Genomic DNA, 26,448 nt, shown 5'->3' with positions numbered 1-26,448 from the left:
CAACGTACCAAAATTCTTGATCATCCCTAAAGTACCATATTCTTGACACAAGGCAAACAAAAGTAAATTATTTCCAAGACTCATCAAGTAGGCCAAAGGTATGTAAAAGGTATGGTTAAGTAGAAGGGAGATGGTAGAAAACAATGTAAGAGCAAGCACAGAAGTGCTGATACTTAGAGTTTCAACCTCAAAATCCCGGAAAAATACTGACAAATCACTATTTACTGAGCAACCTGGGTCGGAAGACTGAATAATAGCGTACTGCTGATTAAAAGGCAATAGGACATGGTCCGCAGCGTTCACAAGGGTCAGCCAAAAACTCACAAGCAGCAGCAGCAACAAAAGAAGGATTTGCCACAATATGAAGGAAAGAAAATAGAAAATTAAGGAAGTAAGCAATCCAAACCTGTTCATTTTAATTTGTGCGTATCCTGCTGAGGGAACAAACAGTTTGTAAGTTGTAGTCTGTCATGTAATTCAGTATTAGCTGCAGGCTAATAAATAGGACAGTAAAGCATATGCAAAGACTGATTTATAGGATCCAAAGAGAGATAGCCTAAGTCTTGCAGCTATTTGCATCTTCCTCACATACAAACAAGTACTGATGGAAAGTTTCCTGCTGAGAAAGAGAGAGAGGCAAGAGAAGCACTGGAGAGAAAGCTGGTTAAAAAAAGAAGAAAGACTGTAATAACTTCTTCAGAGAGGGATTTTTACATATTTGTGCAGCACAGCACAATGCTGCAGTTGAAATCATTCATAATATGATAAAAGGAAAGTTAGAAAAATCAGCAATACTAGGAGAGGTCTATGAAGAAGCTAAGCCAGAGTTTTACAAGGTCCACCTTGAAGGTGTTATAGCGTAGCTGTTCAGCAGGCAATATGGACTGTAGAGAGCTAGGAAATGTCATATTTTGGGGTTTTTTCTTCTCAAATTGATAGGCTAATGATTAAAATAGTGGCAAGGCTTGCTGTAATCACCACCCTATTTAACTGCTGCTCAGCAGATTTCTGCCCTTAGATCTAAAGCATTCTTTAAAAGTCACAGAAGGACAGGGGTAACAGCGAGGATGTGATCTGACCAGTGCCCCAGCACCAGTTAAAGAGGGGAACAAGTGGTGGTATTTAACAGGGCAGAAGGTTATCACATCAGATCATAGCTGAAAAACAGCACAACAGATTTTATGGTGGCGATTCTATGAGAAGTGTATTTCATCATCTTACAGCTAGAATGGATGCTGGGAAATTATTTGCTCAGAAAACTGAAGCATTCTTCAATTGAGTAGAGAAGGAGGATGACTGCAAAATCTCAATTCAAAACCGCAATTTTGGCTATTTTCTTGCCTCAAATAATCTCACAGTTGAATGCGGAACTAACTTCAAAGTGATCATTCCTTCCTTAACACAGAAATATGCTCTTTAATCTCTTCATTCAGATATGACAAATGCAAACATACCAACGCCCAGCTTCTCCCTGGAGTTCAGTTATACTGGCTTTGAAAGCAAAGCAATTCAGCTCCATCGTTCTAGAGATAAATGCTATGCAAACTTTAAAAATCCCATTCATCTGAATACCTAACACAAGCTTGCTGAGTGACCTCCGTTCAGCACCACTAACAGGCTTCGGAAGACTTGTCAACTCCTAACTTTGAAGCTAAAAAGATTCTGGAGCTGCCATAATGCTAATGTCCTTAGCTCTGAGCTCAACCATTCAGTGTTTTACAAGGCTCCATCATTCTTTCCTGCAAAACTTGCAATCGTCTTTACTTAGGATTATAACCTGCAAACCCAGCAGAGTAGTTTAACAAGTATGCTCAAAAGAAAAGTAGGTAGAAGTGTGTGTGTAACATGCAGACCTGGAAGTCTGTAAGAAGGCTGAGTACGCACATGAAGAAAGATTATTTAAGAAAGGGTTAGACCTCAACACAATCAAAGATGGTTCAAGATGTACAAAGGGAAAAAAGCTAACTAAAATAAATGAAGGTAGGGTGGTCTTTAGCACAGATCACTGGGAACCAACACATTGCTTTTAACTGTTCTATATCTTGCTGTGCAATTTTTTTTTTAAACAACAAAAATAAATATAAAAGCTGGGCACACATTTCACAGATCCTAACAAACCCAACCATGCACTAAGCAGATTCACAGTATGCTGCCAACAAAGAGTAAAGCTTAAATCAAGGCAAAGATAGCTGGGGAATTCATTAGCACTTTGCTCAGGACAGAAATTATCCCTTCCACAGGTGATTTTGAACTACTTAGTTCAGTCATCCTACAACAAATACAATACCTTTGCAGAAAGCCTATTAGCTGCAGTAACTACTCCATTTCTGAAAGAGAAAAGTAACTATGCTTCTTTACACTGTGTCTAGCACCACAAAATTTTTAAAAGTTCCAATAATCACATTGGTCTGAGGCATTTGCATCTACACACAGTCTACTCCCTTCATTGGAAATTAATTGTTTCTCCTATACAGATGGGATCTATAGGTCTCACTATATCGTAAACACACTCTTTGTTTTGCTGTTTTATTCTTAAAGGTTCTCACATTAATAATCATCCTTTCATACCATTTCATATTAAGTAAAGCATTACTTTTTTAGGTTGGGGTTTTTTTCCACTGCAACAGTATTAATATTTTTATGTGAAAAGGATATCTTTCCTGCTGAGATAACAGCTCATACCCAACAATTATATCCTACAAGTGTCCAAGCATGCCTAAATCATATCAGACTCTTCACCAACATTCAAGTATGGTGACAGATGATACTTTAAGGGACTTCTCTTGAATTAAAAGCATTTAATAGGATTGTAATCACAGGGTGGGTAAATTAAGAACAGCTTTAGATTCTATTTTCCAGAAGCCCATTAATAACTTCCCTACAATTAAACAGGCAGAAGAAAGATGAGCAGAAGAGAGTTAACAGGGAATGTGACTCATCTTTTCTGCTAAATCTTTTAGCTAAGACATAAACAAAAAAAAAGTGTAATTTTGAATTGTAATGCCACATGAGCATCATTAGCAATCAACTTGCATGAAAATTTGTACATTAAAAAGAATCAAAGAACAATGAAAAGCTGCCAGATACATTTTACAATGGCACACGTCTGGTGGTCTGAGTTACCAACTTATCCACTGCAAGAAAGTTTCCAGTTAGCAAAGGCATTTGGGATATGTCCTTAGCATTTGATGCTCTTTTCTGAGTATCAACAGTCCTGAATTAATTTCTGTGGAGTTGCCTTAAACCTTCTTGATAATTTTAACTAGAAACTGAAAAGGCTGAAAGTTCAGACTACGTGATGTAAACTATAGGCATAATCTAGCAGGAACACACCCTACTAGGAACAGCAGCATAGGTTGGAGAAAAAGTGATATAAAGCATTAATTCTGTATTTTGACTACACTTTGACAAGCATGCTAGAAAGCTAATAGGGAGGAAAAGTAATACTGGCCAAGTAACTGCTACTCCTCCCTTTTAAAAATAAATGAGAACTGGTAGTTGCAAGACTGTAGACTGACAAATGGATGATACAGCACAATGGAAGCCTCCAGCATTGAAAACCCAAGAACCTGAGTAAATAGTTAACAGTCTTTACAACCAGCAGCAATATACTAGGAAGTCACATTACTACTATCTTTCTGCAAGATGTAAGGCAGCATGAAACATGTGAAATTACCTTGTCCATACTTTTCAAACATAAGTGTAATCCTAGGTAGGCTGAAACACATTCATTTGTGTTTTGCCAGTATCCTTGCTTCCACCAGCTGCACTGTTTGTTGGGGGCTTTCTCTAAAATAGGAGGTTAATAGGTAGGTATGGTTTACTGGAATACATACCAATAAATAACATTTACACAGAAACAGAAAGTCTACTGAAGAAAGAGATGCAAAAGGTTGGGAAAAAACATAGATTGAATTGTCAATACACCATGAGTTCATGAACTTTTCTTGTACCCCAGCTGTAGTTTTGTATTCTTTCTGGATATGCTTATTCTAATTTATACCTGTTGACTAATGTAAACATGAGAAACAAGGAATGCACATGCTGGAACATGACTGCACATCTGTGTAGCACTCGGAGCAACTCTGAAGATTGGATCCTGTATATAAAATATACTTTAATCAGTTCTCAAGGAAATGGCTTCATTTCCCAGTTCTATTTTGGAGGTTAAACAGAAGGAGAAGGAAATGTTTCCTTTTGAAAGAGCACATATGGTTCATACTAACTGCTAATTTCTATGAAACAATGGCTTTGATTTCATATCTCTCCCATCCACTTCACAAAAAAATATTAAGTTGGACTGAAAGAAGAGAAAGTGGAATTAAAGCTCTTGGTGGGAGTGAATGAGTGTTTGTAGTCCCTTTGCCTCCCCTTTTCTCACCACATGCCCACCTAATGATTAAAACTGAGTTAAAGCAACTGCTACTGAACTACACCGAACTAGACGATTAAACAGAGCAAAACCAAATTCAAGTGATTATCAGCCAGATGTGAACACCAAGGAAGGGAGTATTACATTCCCTACACTACTGTGACTGCAAAGAAATAAAGGAATGTAAGTGGCTTTTTCAGACACCCTACAATCATGAAGCCATTCTCCCTTGTTCAGTAATTTCAAAGGCAGCATAACCTTCATAAAAGGTTTGCATGCACATACACACAAAACCCATTCTGTACCGGCGTAGCGTTCAAAAGAGCAATATCATTACATGCTTTATCAAATCTATACTTAACTTCTGATGGTACAGTACATGTAAATTCCACAAACTGAATCTATTTGTGTAAACTGGAAAAAATAGAGGAAGAGATAGCACTCAGCCTGAGGGAAACCCTCATTATCACGGTTGTACTGATAGTGTTGGTAGCATCAGGAAGAGACTTTCTCCTGTTCACAAGGTGATAACTTCGAGGACCTTGATTAATGTGCATTACTCAGGCAGATGAATTCAAACCTACCCAGCAACTTCTGTGATCTGGATGAGTCTGATAAGTAGCTGGAAGGCATGAAAATTCCTGTCTGAACTCATTAATGCATACTAGAAAAAAAAAAATACTTTTTTAACAGTAAAATCTAAGACCCACATATACCACAGCTGAGCTTATTTCCTAAATGGTTCCAAGGGAGGCAGTGGACTCAGTCTTTCAGACACTCTGATGGCAAAAGAGGATAGTTGCAGTAGAGTGTCTACTTTTCATATCAACGCCCCCAATCTCCTGAGCCAAATATGGGGACTTTAAGACAACCACAGAAACAGTAGTTATTTTACGCCATGATGGCAAGGATATTATGCTAGTTTTAATGAGTACATTTGGCATGAATATCCTGTGGTATAGAACTATCCATGCATGAGGGATGAAAATAAATTAAAAAAAATAAACCAACAAACAAAAACTTCACAGAATCTTTTTCATATGTACCACTTCTCTTAGTAATTGCTTTATACAAAGTGAAAGACTTTGGAGTTTGTGAGCATCCTAAACAATTACGTTGAAGACAATTATATTTTCATCCCAAGAACAAGCTCTACTTCAGAGTATATGTGTAACACGTGCACTTGTTTTATTCAAGGAAACCTATGGAGGGCCTAGAGGGACATTTCTAGGGCCAGCTCCACACCAAGATCAGGCTCAGCTGTAGAATAGAGATGTTTTTATTTCTTACTACTTTTAAGCTCCAGAAAACTTTGTCTCCTAATAGGACTCCTGCCGTTTCATAATTAACTGAAACTATTCTGGACACAGCTCAAATAATAAACACTGAGACAGTCAAAATACACGTAGAGGTTTTCCTTGATGAGTCTGCCTTATAAATGTGAATCTGGAATTTGCACAGCATATTTAATACTGGAGAAGCTTAAATATATATATTTATTTAAATTTCTAATTATTTAGCATGCTTCTCACACTCGAGTATCTCAACTCTGATAATCTGACAGGGTGTTTTTTTGTTGTGGTTTTTTGTTTGGTGTTTGTGTATATGGATTTTTTTAAAAACTTATGTCTACTTATCAGGAAAAGACTCAGATCACTAGAGCAGTTTCCTTCTGTGTACCTGGTAAGTTAATAAACAGACAGTGCAATTACAGCGACAAGCATCATACCAGAAAAGACCTAGACAAAAAATAGTAAGCAACTCTGACCCCCTCCCCCCCCACCTGTCCCTCTGGTGCCACTGAAAGCATCAGCTTCTCGCGTCTAAAAACCTCAAGAAAAGAGTGACTGATAACAGACAACCTGTTCCAAATATCACAGGGATGATGGAAAGCCACTCAGTTAAGAGACAGACTGTTTTTCATCCATGTTGACTAACCAAACACTTTGAAAATCAACTAAGACAAAACTGAAGAGATCTAAAACATAACCTTGGAGGTCTGTAGAGGGACTCTGTTGAGCACTCCTACCCCTGTAGTAGCAGAACAGACCCTGAGAAAATGCCATGAGCCTTAAAAGAATTTGCATCAGGTAGCAACAAAATAATTTTGAGGGACTTCCTGGAGAGTGAAAAGCTCAGAAAAATTGGCTCATGAAAAATAGGTTATAGATGCTGTAATATTCCCTCTTTATCAGCTCTCTGTGGATTCCCACCATGTATTGAGTAATTCATTTAGGCATCCAGAATATCTGAAAGGGATCAGGAAAAAAATACAATTGCAAACAAATGTCCATATACACACATACACAGAGTTTAAAATGTTATTCACAACCTTACATAATGTGACAGGTGTCCTGGAAGGACACTATCATTAATACAGACCTTAAATGATAAGATTCCAGCCAATTTCCACAGTATTTTAAACAATCTTTACTCAAGCAAAACCTACATTTAGTTCAGAATATCAGTAACTGCCACGCAGCTTTTACTTAAAAGAAAATTACAGACAACAAGCATTCCATTCATATGTGAGCAGTATAGCAAGACATAGAATCTCTGGGTTTTTTTTAAAACTGCCCTGTACAAAATTGTATTAAATTACTATATGTGCAACAGCAAGGGATAAGAAATAGAGAAGAGCTATTTCCACTGGAGCACCAAAAGACAGTAAGGTGTACAGATGAAAATGATAGGTTTCTCTGGCTTGACTATTATGATTCTAGAGTGCAAAGAGAAGAATAAATGTATTGTCATTTACACAAGCCTTGCAACAGAGTCAGAAGACAGAAAAGTATTAGCATATACAGCAAATAGCTTCTACAGAAAAGCATTTTCACAGTACTGCAAAGGTATCTCCTGCCACTGAATATACTGTAATAATTCAAAATTAATAAAGTTATGATCTTTTGTATAAGATTTCCAGTAATTACTTTACAATAATACACTGTTCCTAGTAAATATGTCCACACAGACAATAAGGGGAGGACTTTTGCAGGGGGAGGGGTGGCAGTAGGTGGTGCATGTTTAATTTCATTGCTCATTTAATTTGCCAAAATAGTTATCTATTGTTCCAGCTTAGGGTGTAGAAGAAGTAAACGTATCTCAAAGCAAAACCTCTCTCTCTGTATCTACCAAATATTATCATTCGATATTGAGAAATGTAAATTACTCTTTCCTTTCTCAATACTACAATTAAAAAACTTATGCATAGGGAAGCAAACGGATCTTTACATTAAAAAGATATACAGATACACTTTTAAACCTTAACCTTTGTTGAAGAAATCCCCTATGATTTTATGTTCAACTGATCAAGAGAAGGCACGTCAGAAGCAGAGTATTACAGCTTGGATTTAGTGGGTTTAGGGGCAGGACTATCAATTGAGCAAAACTTCAATTACAGACTAATTTAATGTATACCCAAGTACATTATTGCAATTCAATAAACATCTCTTCAGAATTAAACAATTCCAATTTGCTTTCATTTCAGCCTGTGTGCATGCATTACAAATTTGCTATTATCCACACTAAAATTAGTCAGACTGTTTGGAAGCACTCATCCATGCAATCCCAGTGTGACACTGTGCTGTATCAAACTAACCTCAGATGAACCACTTAACCTTACCTGCTTACTAAACAGGAGCAAGGAGCAGAGGAGTGTACCTTCCCTTAACAATACTCTCCTAAAATTTATTCTTGCTAGGTGTCTGCCTGAGTAATCCAGCAATGAATCTATCAACATATCTCCCTAATGGACATCCATCCATTCATGTTTATAACTAATTCTTCTATTTTTCCCTTCTTATATCAATGAATATGAAAGTGTCAGGCACCTATTCAACTTAGCATATTCTTATATTTGGTTGCTCCAGAAGATTGCCTTCCCTCTATTTAGCTACGATACAATACTAGATAACGCTACTCTTGGCAACTCAATTCCTTTTTAATCATGAATTAATTCCTCCAGATTTGAACAAAACACAAGATCACCAAGTGGGAATTAAAAGCACTTGGCATCTAACAGGACCACTCTCTTCATGATCTGTGTAGTCTGAATATCTGCACCACGCAACACTGTATTTAAGGCATCGTAAATGCATCAGTATACTGATCATCAAATGACAGAGTAAGTTGGCAGAAAGTAATACAGTGGACAAAAGTGATCTCGTTTCTACAGCAGCCCTCCATTTTCACAGAAAAGTGAAACATTTAGATCAACAAAATTATACTCTGTGAGCAGACCCATACTTCAAATTCCTCCCATCTCACATCACCCCCACCCCAAACACAGAATGTCTCAGAAGCGACTTAGCCACTTTCTGATCTCTCCACCTAAGAGTCAGTGAGCATCCCTGTGGTGCAGGTCAGGGTAAGTTTAAAAAAAAAAAGAAAGAAAAAAAAAGCAGCAGCACAGTAAATAGCACTTTACTGCATGCCTCATGAAGGCAAGATTAAGACACATCTTGCATGTGTCAGGCACAGCATCAGCTCTTCAATCACAGTAAATAACAGGGCTAAAACCCTAGCATCCTTCAAGAACTACTGATGCTTCTACTGTGTACTTCAGGACATCAGCAGAATCACTCCCATCATTTACTCCCAGCAGCCTCGAACAGACTCTTCCGACATGCAATGCTCCATCACAAGATTATTTATGCCTGATAAAATATTGTAAAGAAAGGCAGATGAAGCTGACTGACAGCCAGACTGTTTAGCTGACTACAGTAAAAGTATCCATAGCTACCATGCATTACTACAAAAGCTTATAAAGAGGGCTGTATCCAAAGTTTCAATTCAAATAATTGTTTTAAGAAAATTATTGAAATTCATATCACTTTTACCCTTTTTTCTTACTTAAATTTAATATGAATGAAAGAAGAAGGTCCAATAGGATGTTAAGTTTTATATATAGTTGCCATCTGAGAGGAAATAATCAACTTGCATAAACTTACTGTTTTAATGCAACGTACCTTTCACTATTAATTCTGCATAATTTGAAACTCCAGATCCACCATCTGAACGAATGACACATCGGTACTTGCTGATACTGCGTTGAGAGGTGTCAGCTACACTGACAGTAGCAGAAAAACGTCTATGGTTGACCACTCGAGTGACCATTAATGCTGTGTCCCTTCCATTCCACTGCTGTAAAGGCGGACAAAAATAATGCAAGTTATGAAGAGAGACACAAATACGCATTCATGTGTAATTCATTCTTTGTCATACTTCTTAACATTGCTCAGATCTTTGTGTTCACATCACGAGGCTAGATTTTATACAAGCACAATTTTTCAAGAGAAGACTGCTAGCCATACCCTTGAAAAATTTACAGGATTGTATGAACTAGGGCTTAAATAGTCTTACACATATACGTAAGTTTTCACTTCTATTTAATTTTTGAAATATATTTGGGCATTTGATGTGTTATATTTACTGAAAAGGCTAGAGAGTGACAGCTCAGACTATGCAATTCTACACAGTATATTTAGAGGCCTGGCTAGTATATGAAAATATGACAACTGAATGGTTTGTGTATACCTGGGAAAATGCTACAAATGAACAGATTTGATAAACTTGGCATTTTCAGATGTAAAACTTTGATTCTGGACCAATTTAAATAAATTGGTTGGATGAGGAGATATGTCCAACATTCCTCAATAAAACTCTCTACCAATGCCAGACTACATTTTCCCAACTGGAAGAGGAACAGATGAAGAATTAGCTAGAAATAGCAGTTCTTCACAGCATGAACACCTGAACTTGCTCACTTGGTCTAGTTTATTAGGAGTTTCAAAGGAAAACACACTGCTGGTTTGCCGATTTCCAGTAATCAGTTTTGGGGTGTGTTTCCAAGGCTATTTTCATTAAATGTTTCAATTTTAGAGAATGGAAACCACGTTTCTACTAGCAACAATAACGATTTCCTCCCAAAGCCTTGCTTCTCACAGGAAAAGGCTCATACTGCTTCAGGTCAGAAGTGTTTTCACACACATCTAGTCATAACCGTAGAAAGATTTCACTGTGAGAACTCAAAAAAGATAAAGAATAAGCCAAAAATATATCTCAGTAGATGCTAAAAGTACACTATAGGTTAATAAATTTCAGATAAAAATGTAATTTTTAGAACAGCTGTGATGAGAGTACAGTTGAACTGACGACTGTCAAGTCATTTTTACATAATGCCGACTACATTTCTCACCAACTCAAGCCTTTTTCCCAGTTCTAATTTTCATTTTTATGATTAGGTAAACCGATTCCTCCCCTAGTATTTAAACTAGATTTGAAATTGTTATTTTTAAAGTTTATTAAAAAGTCTGAAGTCATTAAAAAAGTTTGAGTAAATCTGTTAATTATTTGACTACAAATGTCATAGCAAACATGACAAAGGCCATTCTTGTCTGCCTCAGATGTTACAAATATGGGGTGGTCAGGCCCTCAGTGACATCAGTCCAAGCTGAGAATAAAAACTGGTGACTGGCTTAAGCATTCTGAAAGTTTATGTTGGTCCTATGTATGCACACAGTACATATAGCAAGAGAATCCTCTTAAGTTGTTTGGGATATTAGGTGCTTAATGGCACAGAAGTTTAGAAGAAGCAAAGAGCTCAAGTATTTTAAAAGCTTCTAGAAGGTCTTTATGTATAGTGCATGGCAATGGTGGGAGTCCACATATCAGAGCACTTCAAAGGGCAGAAGAAATAATTCTGTCCTTCACTGGGAAACATGCACTCCACATCTTCAGTTCGATATATGTTCCATTTCTAATTCTAGAACTGAAAATGAGTTCTTAAGTTTGCTACTACACCCACCTGAATAGCACAACCCAGTCTTTTAAGTCCAACCAGTAGAGTGGAAATATAGACATTAAGAGAGGGAATGTTTTGGTCTTTTAGTGAGTGACTAAAAGGAACAATCTACTGTCAGTGCAGCCAAGGGCAACTGGGAGGAAGAAAAACAGTGGGTACAAACTGGTTTTGTCCGTTTTCACCATCCAGGTAGTAATCTCAGACTTCACGTTTTCTTCTTAGCATATTGTCACTGGCTCTGGGCTGAGGACATTTTTAGAGGGCAAGAGGAAAGAAGATTGCATAATAAAGCAGAAGTGAAGAACTATTCCACTTGTTCTGTCTCTTATGCTTTATGACTGAGTGCTTATGGCTACATAGGCATTTGTTTGAAACCAAAATTTTGCTGTTAACTGGCTGGTTTTTCCATCTTCTGTATCACAATTCTGTACTTTGTCACCTTAAACTCTCACCTAGAAATAATTTAAGGCAGTTCTCAAAGGATCTTGATGAAAAGATTTTGCCCAACCACCCAGTCTTTCTCTATCTACTTATTTTACTTGAAAAAATAAACAAACCAAAACCAAACAAAACCAACCACCAAAAAAAAGCACATTACCTGGAGCCAGAGTTTGTCATGCTGCGACCACTTCCCCCCAGCAATGCACTGGAATGTCGCATTCTGTCCCACATTAACCTCCACGTTCTGAAGTCGTAGGAAATGAGGTGCTTTTCCTAACAAAAGATGCAAAGTATTGCAAGGGTAGAGCAAGGTAGTAATTGACTGTGCTACACCAACACAGATATAAACACTCAGCAAAGCATTAGGGCCTATCCTTGATAAAGTGATTTTGCAAAATAAACCTGTTCTTCAGTATTTAACTATTCACTGCAGAGTGAGGTGGATGATGGATCTGACAGAGCATGGCCTAACGCATCATATAGAACTCTGGCACATCTAAGAACTTAGATCAAATTACAACACAAGTTCATGGTCATCAGCACAATTTCTTGCTGCTTGCTATAAAGAGTAATTGAGTAATTTCTTCAGAAAATTGTGTTTCTAAAAAGGTCAGAAAAAATCAAATGCTTCTGAGCTTATCAAGCATGACTGACCCAAAACAAATTTTCACAAGGGTCTTTTTTTCCTATTTATTTTATTGACTATCAAATACATCCTAGACCTTTAGAGTAATAATGTGTCATTAATATCAAACCAGATATTAAATGAAACATTCATATAACTGACAGTATTGTGTCACTGTACTAGTTTAAGATCACCAATATCAGTGTTTTGCTGATACTAAATTCTGTATTAATTCAATATTAATCCACTGATATTAAAATGCAGACATCACATTTGTTCACAAAGGAACTAGATCAGAGGATTATCTTTTTGACTAAATACCAGATTCATTTACCTCTGTAAGTGAACTTACAAGAAAATAAAAAAGATTACAGTAGTGAATCTGACACTTTTAAATGAACTTAGTTCTTGCTGGGCTTCAGAACAAAGCTTGTGCACCAACTTTGAAAACTTTTAGTAGGACACACTGAACAGCCTTCTGAGAGTCTAAAGATCAGAGTTTTTCAACTTCATCTTTACATTTTCTACTATGATTAGACACCGATGAAATACACAATTTCAAAGGACATACCAACCCATCTTTTTCTGTTGGAATCAAATAGCTTCAAAAGGATGTGGGCATCTGTGTCTGTGCATGCATGAAATTTGCCATATAAGTATTTGTCTACTATAGACATATGAACAGAGAACACATGCCTATGCACTCTGTCAAATGTTTTTATCTAGCTTCTGTATCCCATTCACCACACACTCAGTTTGCTGACAGCTCCTGAAAGATAATGAGTCTGTACCATCGTGCTTTCTGGGGGATCAGTAATTTGTGTCAAAGTTTACTAGAAAACTACCTCTGGGTGACAGTCAGAATATACTACGTTATATTTGCAGGCTAATACTAGCAATTTCTTCTGCAGTCTAAGGTGGGCAGATATAAGCCAGCTCCAAATATGAAGCTGCGTAGCCTGGGTGAGTGCAGTCACACCAACCCCAAACTCCTAGTCCTCAGGTCTGCCCAGCTTCCAGATCATAGGGCCGTCCTATGATTGCAAGTGCTCATGCACACATAGTCAACCAGCTTTTAGGGTAATGAAAATTGATACTCCAGTGCATTCCTTCACAGGACCAAAAAAAAAAAAAAAAAAAAAAAAAGGCAGCACCAAGATATTTATTTTTCTCCATTACTGTGTCATTAGGGACATTTCACTGCAGTTTTGCTGATACTTAGGTTTGTCTGCTATACTGTCATCTATGAAGGTAAAGCAGATATGAAGAAGTAACACCAACAATTTCAGTAACCTCCAGGGTCATCAGGAGCTTCATGATCCCTGTATTTTGAGTTATAACAACTGTAAAACAAATACGAGGGGCAAAGCCTGTACAAGTCAATGGCACACACTCTGGTGACATTTACCCTGGTGGCTGTCACTGCTGAACAACAAAAGCAACACTGGGAATCAGACAGGACAAGCATTTACAAAGACTGCAGAGAACTTGCAGATTGTAGTCAGTTCTGTATGCTGCAGGTTGCAAACTGATTCAAAATGGAGTAGTTAACTGTTCGAATCATTTTGGTTTTGAGTGACCACGAATGCACTTAAATCAGTTTAAATACTTGATTAAATAGGGGTATAACACAGCATCCTGTCTGTTGGCTTTTTTTTTAATCCTATAAGTTTCTTGTCTACACTTTGCCTAGTAGCTTTGTTCAGTGGTCTCTTTCCCAGTAAAGCTATCAGTCATAACCCAACGTGCTGTGGAATGCACACAGGCCATTTGGGAGATTTGTTTAGATGCTGCCAGTTATCAGCAACATCTGGTTAATACAGATTGTAAGTATTTCTTAATGAAGTAAATGCACCCAAAGGCCTGAGCAATGAGCACATGGTAAATACAAATATAATTCAGTTAAACAGCAATTAACCATACTGCAGTTATCAGAAATGTCCTGTTAAACTTGAGCAGAACCATGTCTGTCACTTTGAATGGCAGCTGTTCTTTGAAATTCCTATTGCAAGAAAATCAGTTGATTTCACTCCATCAATATGATCCATGATTTTTTTTTTTGTGAGCAGCTGTCACTGACTTAGTAAAATTATGAACGAGTGAGAGAGGCTGTAAAAAAATCTTTAGAAGAAACTGTATCCTACATACACAATATAGACACACAAAGGCCTCAAGCCGCTCTGTAGATGCATAGAGAAAGCAAACAAGTTCAGACTTAAAGGCTGAGTCTCGAGGTTTCTTTAAATAGAAAAAAAAATAATCTAAGCTTATTATTATGGCTGCGATAAAAGAAATGCGGTACTAATATTTTTGAACAGTGTAATGAACCTGCTTTACTTTCCACTCCTGTGCAAGTGTATTGTCTGAATGAGACTTATTTTTAATATCTTTAGGGGGATGCTGAGTGGGTTTAACATTTGTTGAGACACACACACCTTTGGGATATGTCCTTTACCAAGGAAATACTGAAACAATTTGTTTGTTTCTTCTTAAGTTAACCACACAGGATATTATCAGAAGCTTTTTAGATTGTTTTCTACAGCAATACAATTCAGAAATAATAAAACAATCAGTTATATATTCTCATAACAAGAGAGGAAGGGAGAATTCCACAGATGTCCTGGCACTAGCTATAGACTGAGAGCAGTTTTACTTTTTGCACAACTTGAAAAGTTATGTAATTATGCAGGGCTGATTGTCTTTAGGTGTCTCAGAGGCATAGAAGATGACATTTTAGTGCTGACCAAAATGGGTAAATCACTCCTTTAGACTGTAAAGCCTGGTATGTAACACACTGATATAGTTAGAAAAACAAAGAGTGCTCACTGCATGGATGGGCGAGAACTCTGACTTCATCCACAGCTATGTACCCTGGATGTCCTTTCAAAGAGACAGATTCAAATATCACCTGAAATACAAAATTAAAAAAAGTTTTCTTAAAAAGAATAGTTACACTAGTCATTTGGCCAGTCACAATATTCTGCTCTTATTCCAATGTCTGAGTCATTCAAGGCATTTCATCGTTATTAATGAAGGGATACCAAGGTATGTACATGCATACCAAAGACTGAAAAACTGTTTGATATGGAAAACAAAAAATTAGAACAACATTCATTAGGATAAGAGGCAACTATGTGCTTCTTTCATTCCGAAGAGCAAAAAATACCCTGTGTATATACACACCTATATTCACTTTAAGCACCACTCCAAGAACATTAAGTAGATAATCATTTGACATCTTGTTGTTAGTATGCCTCGGAAAGTTGGAGACTCCTGTACATGAGATAAAATTCTCTTATTGAATCAATAACCTTGCATGGATTCATCTGGAGAAAACCTTGCTTTGGCATGGGTGCCATTGCAGTATTAGAAAGCAAATTGCAAGCAACGGATGACCCTGGATTCTAGTTACTGTACTGAAATAAGATTCTCCCAGATATAATAAAGTTGTTTCTGCCTTTCCCTGGATTGAACTAACATGGTCTGAGAATGAATATTTTTAAAAACCACATGTAGTATTTCTCCATATTAATGGTACACTAACTAGCACTTCCTATTTTATTTATGTAGCTAGATAATGAAAGCGTTCCAATAATTTGGGCCTGCATAGACAGATATTCAATTACAGATGAACAAAAATCTCATTCTTCCCTATGGCTTTGTGATTTTACCTGGAAAACTGCCCTGATTTGAAGTATGCTGTTACTAAAAATATACAGGCTATCTGAAAATAGGCAGTGCAGAAAAAAAACCCTAAAAAACTGATAAAGCGATCATTAAAACTAAGTTACCTACTGCCAAATAAGCTAACTAAAAATTCAGGAGAAAATAGTATTAAATGTGGTGCAGTTTGGCCAACAATTAAAGGATAGTACAACATTAGTTGTAGACTGTGACCTCATTGCAGTCTACACCTTCCTCAAAGTGGGCAGTGGAGGGGGAGGTGCTGATCTCCTCTCTCTGGTGACCAGTGAGAGAACACAAAGAAATAGAATGAAGCTGCATCAGGGGAAGTTCAGACCGGACATTAGGAAAAGGTTCTTCAGTGGGAGGGTGGTCAGTCATTGGAACAGGCTCCCCAGGGAAGTGGTCATGGCACCAAGCCTGTCAGAATTCAGGGAGCATCCAGACGATGCTCTCAGTCATATGGTTGAGTTTTAGGTAGTCCTGCAAGGAGCAGGGAGTTTGACTTGATGATCCTTATGGGTCCCTTCCAACTTGGGATATTCTATGATTCTATGTGGAACAGGAAGTTTAGAAATGTTAAACTGCAATAGAAAAAAGAAAAATGCAGACTGATTATTTAACATCTTGGTAATGCTACCTCTCAAGTTAGTGATTATCTTTCCAAAGTAATAAAGTGCTATCCTTTACTATTTAAAAAAACATGAATGGGTGGAGATGTAATGGATGCTGTCCCTCTGCTTTTGAAAGGGCTGTCCCCAGTTTCATTCCCTCTTACTAAAGTAATGTTCACACTGTACTAAATTGCTCATTTTTGCATGAGTATACAATAGTGTTTTCAAGGACCAAGTTAATTAACATGTTCAGCTGGCACAGTTATTACTATCAAAGCAGTATGCTAGTGCAGATACTTGTTTCGTAGGAGAAAGTATTTCAGTAATTTGTAACCTCTAAAATTCATTACTAGAACACAAAGTTAACTACTTAAAGCCAGGTTTTAGCACTTATTTTCATTCTGAATAAAAGCTGGTATTCCCAGTCCGTCACTGTTTAGCCTCTTCATGTCCTTCATCAGAAGATACAATACAGTAAAAGATTCAACTGTCCAAGTGCTGATCACCACATGCCCTGGCTATGAAAGCAGACTAACATGTCCTTTGTAAGTACAGAATTGCTGTTAATCATTTTGCTTTGCAATTGGCCTTCCAGAACATAGTTTCTACTTATGTTTCCATGACTTCCTAAGATCTGCTGCCCCAATTCAAAACACATCCAAATGTGAGATCTTCTGAAATACATCCATTAGAAAAAAGACATGATAAAAACAGGTAAACCACAAAAATTAACAGGCAAGGATATAAACTATGAAAAGCTCAAGTGCTAACAATATGTAGAAACAAAGTTCTACTCCAGAGCAGGGTGGACAAAAAATAGGCTGTCCAAGGAGCAATAGGAGGAAGCAAGACTCTGGCAGATAAAATAATCTAAAAAACATCAACAAGTATTTTGGTTATCAAGGTTCTTGATAAGCTTTTTAGGGACTGTATAAAATAACAGTATTCCTTAGTATGGAAAATTATAATTATTTTAGAAATGAAACATCATTCATGATAAAAATGACACTTACTGGAAAGGTTATGTAAGAAACTACTGCAACTCCCTTCAGACTTGAATTAAAGTGCAACATTACAGGTACAAAATCTTGTTTTAGTTTTGCATTTGTGAAAAGCTATAAGCCACAGTGAACTAATTCTCAATTTCCTGCAAGCCAAGAACTGGGATAGAATAGTTCTCCAAGGCATTGGCATTAGCTATTAGTGTGTGGCAAAAGTAAGCACCGATACATAGAGAATTGTCTTCTGTTTATTACCAACATGTACAGAGTCTTTAATATAGCAAAATATAACTTAAGCCAGTAAGAACCAAGTTAATTCCTAAAAAAACCATGCACACCGGTGCAGAATCCACTGAAAAGAGTGGAGGAATCCTCAATTTACACAATATTGTTTTGACAGACTATTTTATTATCTGTTCCACTTTACGCACAATATTAGTGTTGTTTCCCAGTTCAAACTTCCATATTGTTGTCTTTTTCTGTATTTCACAGTATCTCAGCCCTATCAAAGCAAGAAGTACAGAAGCACCCAGATTTTCCTGAAAACAGGGAATTGAGACTCAACATGAGGAAAAGGCAGGAATAAATCCTTATGGGGCCCAGTTCTGCAAATTTCACACGGAATATCCCTCTCATGTCCTTTTAACTTCAGTCAGAAATTTAGTATAATGATTGAGACATAGGCATTTAGTAATGCTTTACATTTAAGGAACTTCTCAGAAATTAATATAGATGACAAAATGCAAAGCTTTACTCTTAAAAAACATTCTTAAATGCTCCCGAACTGCAAATACTAAGTCATTTCATGTCTCCTTACCAATAAGCAATCCTACATTTCACTGCTGCTATATACCAACAATGTCTGTGTTAGCAACGTAGCCTAGCTCATCTGTTGTGGTACAACAGTTTTCTTCAGGCATGGATCAATAACATTCCTTGCTATACATCAAAAAACCTCTTCTTGGCAGACTCTAGTGCTGCCCTTGGTGCATTCTGGGACTAAGTTCATCCTTATGGCAAGCAGTAATTCAAGATTACATCTATTACCTTTCTCCAAGAACTATTAGAGCTTTTTTCTCACTACACTAAAAACATTTGCAGGCTGGGAATCCAAGTACGAGTAACTCTAGGGTAGACATTATAAATCTCCACCATCCCCATGTTTATATCTCTGCAGAGTGCTTTTGGATCCAGATGACTCATATGACCCTTGCACAGGACTGCCAGACGTAAAGCACGACCTCTGGCAATTGGCTTGGTTACTAGTTTTCCACAAGTCACATCTCCAAACCTCAAAGTACTTGTCAAAGCCTCAGACACAGGGCAGATAGTTTCAGATTTTTTGCCTGACTCAATTTTTGATGCACATTGCAATTCAAAATGGTGTGGTTTCTGTGCATTAAGAGAATAATCTGCATTTTGCCCAACACAGATGTCATTATTTAGGAAAAACACTTGTTTTCCAGCATTATCTGGTGCTTTTGAAATACAGATCATACTTTCATGCCTCTTGCATACAAAGAATTCTCCAGGCATGCAATTTTGATTTAAAGCTGACAAATAACACTCCGATGGCACATCCTAGATTGTGAGTGTGAAGTGAGACACTGCCTAGGCAACACTACACCCAAGCTTTTGTCATCCTGCTACCGCTGGACTCCTTTAGCCAGAAGTGTTACTTTAGGCTGCCAAATAACAATAATTTTGATTAAGTCCTTCACTGTGTTTTGCTCTTCACTTTTGCAAGCTTAAAGTTTTCTTTTTTTTCTTTTTTCTTTAAAATCTTGATTAAATGTAGAAACTCACAGGATTGCAGACCATCAACAGAAGATGGTTTATAAAATCAGGGACTGATGATAGATCAGTCTATCAGATCCCCCGTAACAGTGGGACAGATCTCAGTTTTTAAAAGCCACACTTAAGGAATAAGAATACAAATATAGGCAGAAGGAAACATCACCCCCATTCATCAAAAAGTAAAAAAAGAAAACCCTTGCATTTTCTAGGAAGGAACTACTAGACAGTTACTGCTGGGTTCCAATCTGTTCAATTTTGCACTGCACTGGAAAGTTCTTGTTTAATTTAAAGGATTTTTTGCTCAGGAAAAGCAAACACAACCTGCAAAAGGACTTGCGAAAGAAGTAAGGCTCAGGAAGTCTACTATTGGTATATCTAAGAGCAGGATCTCTCTTAGTGTGAGATCAGACTGTCTCTTCCAGGTTTTTAAAGCACTGATTATCTGGGTGAAAGATCATTTCTGTTATCTCTGTGGAACACCTAGTACGAAGAAAATTCTGGTTCATGACCAGGTTCATGTTAATATGAATGGAGTATAAGCACTTTAATATGACTTCAGAACAAGTGACAAGTTGTGCACAGCCCTTAAAACACCACTTTCCACACATTTGCATCTCTTTATCCCTTCCTCTCACCCTGCATAGCGTGCTCTATGTATTCTGCTGATATCCCCAACTCTTCTTCAGAGGCAGAACATTAAAGCATTCTACTTCAGCTCGGATTTTATAGACCTCCTACCCAGTTATTAGAAGAAAAAAAAAGAAAAAAAAAAAAAAGACAAGATTTTCTACCTGCTATTTTATATCCACAGACTATTTGCTGCCTTTTCATAGTTTATTCTATCATAATTCCTATCTTACTGTTGTGGTTTAACCCCAGCCAGCAACTAAGCACCACGCAGCCGCTCACTCACTCCCCCCCCACCCAGTGGGATGGGGGAGAAAATCGGGAAAAGAAGTAAAACTCGTGGGTTGAGATAAGAAAGGTTTAATAGAACAGAAAAAAAGAAACTAATAATGATAATGATAACACTAATAAAATGACAACAGTAGTAATAAAAGGATTGAAATGTACAAATGATGCGCAGGGCAATTGCTCACCACCCGCCGACCGACACCCAGCCCGTCCCCGAGCAGCGATTCCCTGCCCCCCCCCCCCCCTTCCCAGTTCCTAACTAGATGGGACGTCACATGGTATGGAATACACCGTTGGCCAGTTTGGGTCCCGTGCCCTGGCTGGGCATGAGAAGCTGAAAAATCCTTGACTATAGTCTAAACACTACTGAGCAACAACTGAAAACATCAGTGTTACCAACATTCTTCACATACTGAACTCAAAACATAGCACTGTACCAGCTACTAGGAAGACAGTTAACTCTATCCCAGCTGAAACCAGGACACTCACTCATATCTTTTATTAGCATATGAACATCAGCTTTTCCTACAAGGTTTAGGGTGCAATTACCTGCAAGGATTTTTTTTTTTTTTGCCTTGAATGTAAAACAAGACAAAAACACACCTTTAACACCTAACAAGAAGTATGCAACTCAATTGTGTGCAATCTTATCTAATTAAAACTAAAACAATGACTGCAAAGTTGCCACATGAAGTTTGAAGTGGACAACTAACAAGTAGCTGTAAAATTAATATAACCAAAAAACAACTTACCCATTACATTCCCCAATCTTGTGCTTGTTTTAAAAATACAAATCTCCTAACAGAACAAGTAAAACACAAGCAGTGCTAAAGAGAGGAGGAATGGAGGATCTGATGAAGAGTATACTCATGCTGATAACATGGTACAAGATTTTATTAGTAGCTTACGTACTTGCACCCGTCATACAGGCACAGGAAAAGTCCTGTTACAAAGCTGAGTGAACAAATGTTCCTTCTTATGGAATGAAGTAAAGGCCAAAAATAGTTCAGACAAATTTATGCAAAGATACAGTTACACATCTAGACACTCAGTTGTATTTACATTTACAAAGTGCCATGGAAAGTGCCAATACAAGTCTGTTTATGTGCCAATTTCATGATAAACAAGTGGGTCTTGACTTGCCAATAATTTGACTCCCAGCAGTCTATCCATCCCTCTGTGACTTGACAACAACTGAAGAAAAAGGATGAAGCAGAAAGAAATATGTCAAGATACCTGTATAAACCTTTTGCTATAAAAACTTCTATATGTAAATCCATTCTGATAGGAGAAAGTTGGGGGAGATTTAATTTTCAGAATACCCACTGCTAACTTAGCTCATACATAGCCAAAAGTTCAAAGGACGCAGAAAGAAAAATATACAAACTCATACCTGATAAAAATGTGGCCAGAATGTACTGATGGCAAGTTCTGCTTTCACCCAACCTTCTGTAACAACCCCCGAGACATTCCATATAGGATTGCCCTGTGGTCCTCCATTCACCTTCACGTAGACATTCAGAGAGCCAGGACTCGAACGGTCTCTGCTGGATAAGTAATAGTGGAAGTCGATGCAATGCGTGTCATTTTCCTTCAGCGTAGGCAACAGCAAGTGAGCTTTCTGCCCAGATGCCCGCCCAGAGCTGTTCACCATCATGAAGGAGCCTACAGAGGAAAGCAAAAAGAGAAGAAAGAGGGGGTTTGCTTGGCTTTTTCAGTAAAAACAGTTCCATTAGAAAAGTCAGGGATTCCCTTAGAAGCCAGAAAACAAAACATTCATCTGAAGAACTCAAACCAGCTATTTTATGATAGTTGTTAGGTAACAGAGAGAAAGGATATTAAAATTGCAAGGTATATACACAAATAGATTCAGGGCCAACTAGAACCACTTTAATTAGATAACTTAGAAATCAAAATAAAAATACTATTTTGCTTTTATTATTTTATAACCTTGTGATAAAACTGTCACTCTAAACAAAAGCATATTCACACTTCAAGCAGCAATGAGGCTCTCCTACTGCATACAGTCCCCCAAAGGCACATTCAATACAAAAACAACAATGGACCTAATTCTCAGCTGATATTTGCCTACGTGGTCCCTACCCACTTTGTGCCAATCTATTCCTGTGAACCCTGCATCTTGGCACTGGAAAGTTTTGAAGGTTGTAATGTGTTAAGGAAAACCCAGTTTTCAGAGCCCAAATTAATTAGGCTTGTTAGCATAAAAGCAACATCTCAACTAGAAATAATGCAAGGACAATTATTCTTGTAGGAGGGAAAGACAGAGTGAATTTAGGGAGGGAAATATTTACTAAGATAATTTATGAGCTTTTTAACCTGGAAGCTTGCATCATATTAACAGTGGCACTTGATGCTGAATTCACATTTTGATTCATCAAGCAGTTATTTTACAGCACATTGTGTCTCGACTCATCTCTTCACAGATGCATCAAGGTGACAAATGTTAGCAATAAGGAAAAACATTATGAAAGTTATTTGATTCAATTCTCTTTAAAGGATCTCCTTTATGTGTGTACAGACACTCACACTCAGAAAAAAATGAAGAAAATACCAAGACTGGGGGGTGGGGTGGAAATCTGTGCGTCAGCAGCCAGGCATGATAATTTTTAATCAAATGCAGCCCTCTTGACACTCTCAGTTCTGATGCTGCTGCCAATGCATGCTACAAATGTATTTCTCTGCTGGCCTCTTGCAGTTCACAGAAGATTGAGTTTGAAAAGCCCTGTCTCACTTCTAACCTATTGACTTTCCCTATTCCATGCTGTAGCAGTGTGACACTCAGATGAGCCAGATAAACATTTTGATCAATTCTGTGCAGTGAACAGCCATATATTCTAAATTTGTATGAACAGATACCAGCAACTTTCTGCCACAAAAATGTTTTTTCTTCCCCTGTGTTTATATGATATATATGCATTTTGTAAAGGATTGAAAAGCACGGATGCAGAAGGAAGTCAATCTTTCAAAAATAAAACCAAACCAAAAAAAAAAACCCCAACACACACTCTAGACACCTTGGAAAATTCAAGCACAATGCAAGCACAGCTGGGGAAGAGGCTGTACTAAGTAATACAAAAATTTATAGGCAAGATGCTCTCTGGCAATCCTATCTTTCGTTTTGATAGATTGAAAATCAAAATGCCTCCAAATCAAGAAACTCCCAATTCACAGCCAGGACATCGAGAAACATGAGAGCTGAATCCAAACATTTCAATTTCTCTCTAATAATCAAAGTCCATAAGGCGGGATCCTTACAAATGTTCACTGTTGATCTAATTCTGCTCCCAGTCAACCACAAAATACCCTTCTTCAGCAAGTATTGTATACATACTATTCTTAAAAATCCACCCAAATAAACTAAAGTTTCTCAAAACTGAGATTTGGATTCTGTTTCTGTGACCTAAGATAATTTATTATCAGAAAGCACAATTGCTAAGAGGCTTGAAGAGGCAGCACAGCCTGATAGGTAAGGCAGCAGGCTGGAAACCTGACAGCCTCATTTCTAAGACTAATTATGACACTCACTTTCATGATCTCTGTCAGTATGCATAGTCTGCCTTACCTTCCCTTACAAATAAAGCAAGAATAGTCATAAGAACCACTCTTCTACTGAGAATCTGGGAGGAAGGCCACTCTAAAACTGCTGAGTAATATTAGTATAGTGTAGAGGAGTATAGCAGCTGCTGTGAAATGCACTACCTGCAGCATTTCAATGCCATTTTGAGGAACAGTATGAAATACAAGACGACAAGTTCTACATTTGCCAGATCTCATACTTGAGGATGATGGTATGGTCAATTAAAACACTCAGTGAAGAAAAGCAGAGCTCTTGTGCATTCACAAGGTTTTTGACCAAGTGCCTGCTACACTGGGTAGGAACCCAGGAAAACTAATTTTTGCACCATCATTGATTGGATTGTAGGGGATATCATTTCACTTTTGGGCATCTTTCTCAATTTTTTTTTTTCTTAATTTGGATAATACATGGATTCCTACTCTACCCTAATGAACTACTCTGAAGCTGTAGAGTGTCTAACACAATACAGTCTTGAACTGCACCGGGGTAGGTAAGTGTTTCAATGACAGAAAAAGTTAGGGAGTATTTCACTTTTACAGATTCGTGTATAAAAATAACAAGCTTTCCACTGGGAGAAAAAACATCATCTTTTGTAAAAAGTTCAAAGCAATAATTACAATTTTATTTTTTGCCACCCACAAAAAAATGAATCACAAGGTATTTGCAGTATGACAATGGCCTTTTGTGCAACTGCTGACAATTCTAGAGAGAGTACAGAGCCTGAATCTAGCAACTGACAACATGAGCAAGTAAAATAACCATCCACCACAAAGCACTTTACTAAAAGAATAACATTACAAACAATTGTCATATGCAAATTATTCATAGCTTCTTATTTATAGGTTTGTTGTTGTTTTTTTTTTTTAAATACAGTATGCCTAGAGATACAGGAGAAAATACTATAAAAATGTACCAGTCTCCAGTAAAGTCCTGGTAAGAGGTATTATTTTGCATGACAGTGGAAAAGTTGAAAAATTCCACTTATAGTGCCATCTCCATCAGAGAGAAGTACTCACACCTTATTTAAATCAGTTTGTCATTTACTAACCATACCACATTCCTCTCCTCTGCAGAGACTTAGTTGTCAGCTTCCACAACAAACCCTTCTACTGGCTAGTCAAGGCATAGTGCACAACACCTCAAGCCTGGCCATCGTAGGGGAGTATAAACTTGCAGTTTAATCAAGAGTATAATTGACATGAGATGCAAGAATACGCTGATATACGAAATTCAGTTGTGAATAAATTATACCCAATATTCTATAAACTGGCCTCCAAATATACCAGTTTTCATTTTTCTTTTCATAGTGTGAACTTGAGTGGGTATCCTGTTCACCATCCTCTAGGACCTTCAAAAGTTTGCTCTTCATGCTCCAAGATCAACAGCTGAGATCCACTGTCCTATTATAAATATCCATGCCTAGTGAAGCTTGTCCAGGCAGGATACATCACTTAGAGGTAGGTGAGAGATCATGAAAATTGCTCCCACCAGTTAAAAAAAAGCCTTTTAAGGACAAGTGTGGTTTTCCTTATTATCCTTAATAAAAATTGACATATTGTGATTCAGAATCTGACAGCCTTCTCTAGACTGAACACGGAATTGAAGCTGATGGGACTTATTCTCAATTTATAGGCCTGTATGTGCAAGTAAAAGAGATACAATCTGGTCTGGCACCAACAAACCACTTGTCACATTTTTCCGCTCATATAAAGAACTAGGGAATGAATTAACATGTCACAAATGGAAATTATTGATCGATGGATGACTGAAAGCCACTTAAATGTCTCCAGGCAAGAATCTGAATAAAACAAAAGGTATCTTAGAGAAACTCGTATTTAGACCATCGCATATCCAATTTTGAAAAATAGTAACAGTAGATTTAGCCTTGTTGTTTTGTTTGCCTCCATCCAGAAAGCTCAAATATCATGAAGTCAACATTGAACTGAAAAAACAAATTTTAGGGAAAAGAATTACCTATACTGTGTAACAGTTCTATTTTATACTGATTGGACACAGAAGTATATGCTCATTAAAGCAGATTGAGTATCAGATCAATTAAATTTAATGCTCTTGGATCAACAGGTTAGATTAATTAATATCTTGCTGGTTTTGTCCTAAATAACAAAAAATGAATGTGTTGTGTTCAGGTCAGTCAGGAAAAAGGAGGATGGGAAGACCGTAAATAAATTCATTTTTAAAAATCTGTTCGAACCACAGGAACATAAAACGGCACTCTCTCATAGTTATTAAACATACCACTGAAAATTGGGGAATTAAACCATGAAGTGCTCTCTAGCTGGCCATAAATTTCAATTTTTCCCCTGCTTGGTGCATAATGATGCCTTGATAAGCGTCCTATTATTGATGCATCTGCAACATATATTCTCTTTTTGGAGCTGAAATGCTACTCTGTAGCAGATGGTGGCTATTGTGTTTACACATCAGCACTTTATGATTGCATTTTCTCACGTCTGCAGTAAAAAGAAAGCCGTAATTGAGTTTTTAATGGCTTTGCACATTGTTCATTAAGATTACATGAGTGTGTTCTGACAAATGACAGCTAAAGAAATGAGCCACTGAGAACCCCTCATGATCACCA

At 37.4% G+C, this 26,448-nt stretch overlaps 1 protein-coding gene across 4 annotated transcripts in view; it reads right to left on the bottom strand.

The window, feature by feature from the left end:
- Window positions 1–26,448, bottom strand: part of PTPRT (protein tyrosine phosphatase receptor type T) — a 488,778-nt gene that overhangs the window by 272,664 nt on the left and 189,666 nt on the right. For 3 of the 4 annotated variants that reach the window (XM_075059108.1, XM_075059117.1, XM_075059124.1), the window contains exons 3-6: window positions 21,645–21,916; window positions 15,067–15,148; window positions 11,773–11,888; window positions 9,340–9,514 (exon numbers count right to left, since the gene is read on the bottom strand). In XM_075059108.1, coding sequence (XP_074915209.1) covers window positions 9,340–9,514; window positions 11,773–11,888; window positions 15,067–15,148; window positions 21,645–21,916 — 645 coding nt within the window. Of the gene's footprint in view, window positions 1–9,339; window positions 9,515–11,772; window positions 11,889–15,066; window positions 15,149–21,003; window positions 21,112–21,644; window positions 21,917–26,448 lie in introns of those variants that run through there. The other variant, XM_075059132.1, reaches the window with a different exon arrangement.

This window comes from Buteo buteo, chromosome 2 (genome assembly GCF_964188355.1).
Source record: "Buteo buteo chromosome 2, bButBut1.hap1.1, whole genome shotgun sequence".
Classification (NCBI taxonomy): domain Eukaryota; kingdom Metazoa; phylum Chordata; class Aves; order Accipitriformes; family Accipitridae; genus Buteo; species Buteo buteo.
Note: the sequence above shows the minus strand (reverse complement) of the source record. Positions and strands in the feature narration are given on the sequence as shown.